Here is a 4,872-nt window from a genome sequence, read left to right as displayed (position 1 = left end):
ATGATATAAATAAGTGGTTTATGATCAAGAATGATAAATACATAGGTAAAAATAGCTCTAGCTAGATGACCTTATGGCTCGGAGATGGGCAGGCAGGGCATTCTTCCCTATTACATTCTTAGTCATTTTATTCATGCCTATTTTTATCTGGAGTCCACAGACTAAAGATCACGTTCTGAGGCTGACGCTTTCAAATGACCCTAGTTCCAACATTGCTTACTTTAACTTGACCAGTAGCCTTTACAGCACTCTGTACCTAGTTCTACAATTTTAAACGATCATATTCAAAGGAATCTAGACAAAGTCATGTATGATATTCTCCCCTCTAAAAATTTTTAAGAGGACGTTTGAAATTCCCTCCCCTCCCCCAAAAAAGGTAGGAAAAGCTAAAACCAAAAAGGTACCAGTCCAAGGAAAAGGGACTCCTCCCACCTCATGACCATGACTTGTCATCACAGAGCCCATTGTACTACCAAGGACAAAACTCATGAAGGATAAAGGTCTGTGGACTCCTATAGGGGTGGTTACTTAGGCTCCTAGTGCCCAAAACTAAATAGGCTAGAGTTCAGGATGGCAGGGTAAAGATGTAGGAATTTAAGTATCTGTAGAGGGAGCAGGACAAGCAGCAAATAATTCAAAGGAAAAATAGGAAACAAATGGTAAATTCAACAGAACAAGTTCTGAAATCCGAAGGGATGCCAATGCAAAAATTTAAAACAAAGTTTGGGAATCATTAATAGAAATGAAACAATTAAGTAGTTGCTTTATTTATATGTTAGGCTTAGACCTGTGTTTAACAAGCCAGCCTAAAATAGCACCATGGTTAGACTATAGTCTGCTTTTCAAAGCCATCATTTTACAACTTATTAAGCAAAGGGATCAAACGTCTCTCATCCACCTGATGAGATCTTTTTATACACACACGGCTAGTAAATCCCATTTGGAACAGCTGAAAATCTCTTTAAAAGCTTTGCAGATGAGCTCATGAACACAAATTTCACCACTTAAGCTAGGTCCAACAGAAGGAACGCAAAACAAGTTGTTGCCCAATCAGAGCTCATTATTTGTAAATCACCGGCCTGCTCCCCACTCCCCACCCCCACCCCCCTAAAACAACCTGACTCAATTATTGAAAATCTACATGTAACCAAGTGAAAGAATTTCCATTACCCAATTTCTCAACCCAGATTAAAAAAAAAAAAAAAAAAAAAGCCCTATAAGGAATACTTACCAAAATCTGATAGGAAAATTAAAGCCTGCATAGTTATGAATCAGAATTGTTCCATCACAACCAGGTTGCATACAATTACATCAACTGGTTCTGTATACAATCTAGAATTGACCAGGACAAAGTTTAGGATAGAAAAGCTGTAAGAAATAGGTTCCTAACTATAGAAATTGTAAATTTCAAAAGGGTATGAAAAAAACTAATGGAAATTCTACTCTTGTGCCTTTACATTTCAAAGAAATAGACTTTCTGTAAAAATATATACAATTTTTACAGACAAACACATTTACAAGTTGTTTTTATCTTAAAAATTGAGGATAATCCACATTTGTAACTACAATTATTGAGCCTTAAGTCAAGTATTTGTGGCCATTACAAGACTAACAAACTAAACCACTCAGACCAAGTCAAAGTAGAACAGGCATAAAGTCCTGTGCACTTGGACTTTCTATTCTTCCAGAAGCACGCCTGGGAAAGCTTCCCCTCACACTCTGTTGTACAGTACTGAGGCTTCTAGTCATATTTCTATTGTAGCTTAAATCCACTTTACAGTTCACTGGCATTGTTAGTGCTTCTCTTTTAACACTATAGACATTAATGGGCATATTTAATGAACTCTATATGACTAGCCTGGCTACTGGCCACTCTCCTGTTCTAGGCAAGGATAGCAAGTCCACCCTACCATCTTCACTAAATCTAAAAGTCCTCCTTCAGGGCCTCCCAAAGTTTGCCGGATGCTGAAACTTAACTTTGCTTCTTTTAGACAGTGACTCTTCAATGGGGACTACTTTTTCGATGTTATTTATTCCGATTAGCCACAATCCTCTTGCCACTTGTTTTTCTACTTTGCTTGGAGGTTACAGCCTGGACAGCTTTGAAGTCCAGCTTCATAAATACACTTGTTTCACAGCAGATGTGGATCTGGTGCCTGGAGTTGGTTAAGAGTCAATTATTTCACTTAAAAGGCTATCTTATTAGATATGCCAAACCAGCTCCTACTCCAGCAACACCTGCAAAAGCCAGCAGCACGTTTCTGATGCCGCCTTCCAGGTCCTCTACATGGAAGAATTCCACAAACCCATCCTAGAAAACAGAAAGAAAAGCACATTTTCAGGTATGGGGTTTTTCCACCAACCTACAAATCTAAACCCCGCCTCCAGGAAACTATGAACCATTATTTACCCCGCCCCCTGCCCCCCCCCCGCCCCCCAGCTGCAAAAGAGACACTTAAAATGAGGGTGGGTGTGCAGCAAGGAATGTATTTTACTATCCCCAGGTAACACTGCTTCGTAATTTGAATCCACTGGTGTTACGAATATCCAACTGAATTACAATAAAATAACAAAAGCAAGACTCAGTATCCAAGATCAACCAAAAGACTTGTATGCATGCATATAAGCCTAACTAATGGACTCAGACAACAGGGGGGTGAGGGCATGAGTTGGGGAGGTCGGGGGTGGGATGAGGACACATGTAATACCTTAATCAAAAAAGGACTCAGTATCCAGCAAAACAGCCTACAGGAAACCAGGGTTTTTGATGCAACAAATTAAAGACAGTCACACCACTGTCTCTGTGGATTCACTATCTCCGTCATCATCAAGCAACCGGAGGTCCGTAAGTTCGCGCGTGACAACCGAGTCGTGCATCGTGGCCGCCTTCAGCTACTACCCCCCACCTCCCCTCATTCCCACCCCGGGTCCCCCCTAGGACCTCAAAGCCAACTTACCCAGCCTCTTTGTTTCACCAGCCAGTCTCGCTTCGTCCTTACGAGAACATCTGTGATGCTTTCTGCTAACGGGTCAATGCAGCTTTCTTGGTTTATACTCTTCAAGTGTTTGGCCACAAAGGCACCAAAGGAAATGAGAGTCACAATCCTGCCCCAGTTTGTTACTCCGTCACTAAACACGTGAGCCATCACGCGAGACAAAGACTTGACGTCGTCCTCGCTCTTGATGTCCAGCTTGCGGAGCATACCTGCGAGGGGAGAGCACGCGGGTTCCCACGGCCGCCTTTGTCTGCGCCGGGGCGGGCCCGCCGCCCCCCAGCCGGCCCCCCGGAACCCTGACATCCCACCCTTTCCGGCCTTTGAGCCGAGCGCGATTCCCAAAGAATCGGGTGGGCGGAAACAATGACTCATGGCCAGAATATGCTGGTTTCGGAAACGGGCGGAGAGCCGTCCCAGCACGGGCTCGCCTCGGTTTCCACCCACGGGGGGCCCGGCGATCGCGGACAAAACAGAGCGCGCGCGGCCCCCGCTCACCTTGGAAGGCCATCTCGTGGTTCCGCTGCACGCCGTCCCCGACCCGCCGCAGGGTCTCCAGCGCCTTCCGGCTGGAGGCCGCGGGCCCGCCCAGGGGCTTGGCGTCCTTGGCGCCCGTCGCCTGCTCCCTCAGGTACCGAGAGATGATCTCCAGCGACTGCCGGAACAGCTCGTCCTCCTCCTCCTCCTCCGCGGGGGGCGGCGTGGAGGGCAGCGAGCCCCCCGCGCCGGGGCCGCCGCTGGCCTCCCCGACCAGCTGCACCAACGGCAGGACGGCCGGCCGCTTCCCGAGAGGCTCCGGCTCGTACCCGTCCAGCTCCTCTTCCGGCGACATGATGGCGTCGGCGGCCGCGGCTTCCATCTCCGCAGGCAGCGCCGCGCGGCCGACGGGCGCGAACAGCCGCCGCGCGGGGGTCGCGGTGACGTCGGGCCCCTCGGCGCCAATGGGCGAGGGCCGCGCGACCCGCCGGGCCTCCGGCGCCAGAGTGGCCGGGGGGCTCGCGCCGGCGCCCCCGCCCATCCCCGGGCCCGCCTCCCCGCCCCCGGCCTCTCGCCGGGCCGCGGCCTCCTTCCCCGCAGTCAGAAGCCCTTTTCCCGAAGGCGAGGCGTCGTCGCCGCCGCCGGTCCCCAGCTTGGCCCCCCCGCAGTAGAGGTTGAGCCCGATGACCGCGTTTCTCTTGAAGCCAAACATCTCCAGCTGCGGCAGGAGGGAAGGCGCCGACTCCTCGCTCGAAGGAAGCGGAAGTAAGGAGTGAGGGAGGCGTGCCCTCCGCCGGGTTTTAGGGCCGCTGTGACGCAGCGGCGGCCAATAAAGGAAAAACCCTTCCCGGAGGGCGGCGCCCAACGAACCGGCCGGTCCGGAGGCGCGGGGCTTCCGGCTGGCGGAACGCCCGCCCCCGCCGGTTACGTAACGGCGGCCGCGGCACGCGGGTCGGGGTGGGGGTCTCGCGCGGCTCCCCGGCGGCCCGACCGGTTCTGGAGGGCGGCCCGGCCGTGGCTTTTGTGCGGGAGGTTGGTTCCACACCAAACCCGCCGCCGTGGAGCCACGCGGACTGCGGAGCGGCGAGGAGGCAGCTCCCCTGGGAGGGGGCACAGCGGCCTTGGATGATGTGGGTACCTGAGGGCGCTGGGGGCACCTGGAGGTATTTTTTGCATATCCGCAAATGAGCTCCATTCGTTTTTAAAGAGCAAGTTTTTAAAAAACTACAGTTTGTTGATTTTTACAGAGAGGAACCGAGAGAGAAACATTGAAGTGAAAGCATCGCCTCGATCAGCTGCCTCCTGCACCCCGCCCCCGCCGTCCCCACCCCCACCTCCACCGCCGTCCCCCAGGAGAGAGCCCGCAGCCCCCGGCAAGTGCCCTGGACCAGGAATCCAAATG

The 4,872-nt window shown here is 51.4% G+C and overlaps 1 protein-coding gene across 2 annotated transcripts; it reads right to left on the bottom strand.

The window, feature by feature from the left end:
* Window positions 1-743: 743 nt before the first annotated feature.
* Window positions 744-4,182, bottom strand: MCL1 (MCL1 apoptosis regulator, BCL2 family member; the record flags this gene model as incomplete). Of its 2 annotated transcripts, XM_081112728.1 has the most annotated exons (3): window positions 744-2,311; window positions 2,958-3,205; window positions 3,492-4,182. In XM_081112728.1, 3 exons carry the CDS (start codon window positions 4,180-4,182, stop codon window positions 2,195-2,197), a joined length of 1,056 nt encoding a protein of 351 aa, XP_080968854.1. In that variant the 3' UTR covers window positions 744-2,194. The 2 variants fall into 2 exon arrangements, with proteins under 2 accessions (XP_080968854.1, XP_080968855.1); XM_081112729.1 differs by lacking the exon at window positions 2,958-3,205.
* Between the last annotated feature and the right edge of the window lie 690 nt (window positions 4,183-4,872).

Source organism: Myotis nattereri (genome assembly GCF_964212035.1).
Source record: "Myotis nattereri genome assembly, chromosome: 18".
Lineage (NCBI taxonomy): Eukaryota > Metazoa > Chordata > Mammalia > Chiroptera > Vespertilionidae > Myotis > Myotis nattereri.
Note: the sequence above shows the minus strand (reverse complement) of the source record. Positions and strands in the feature narration are given on the sequence as shown.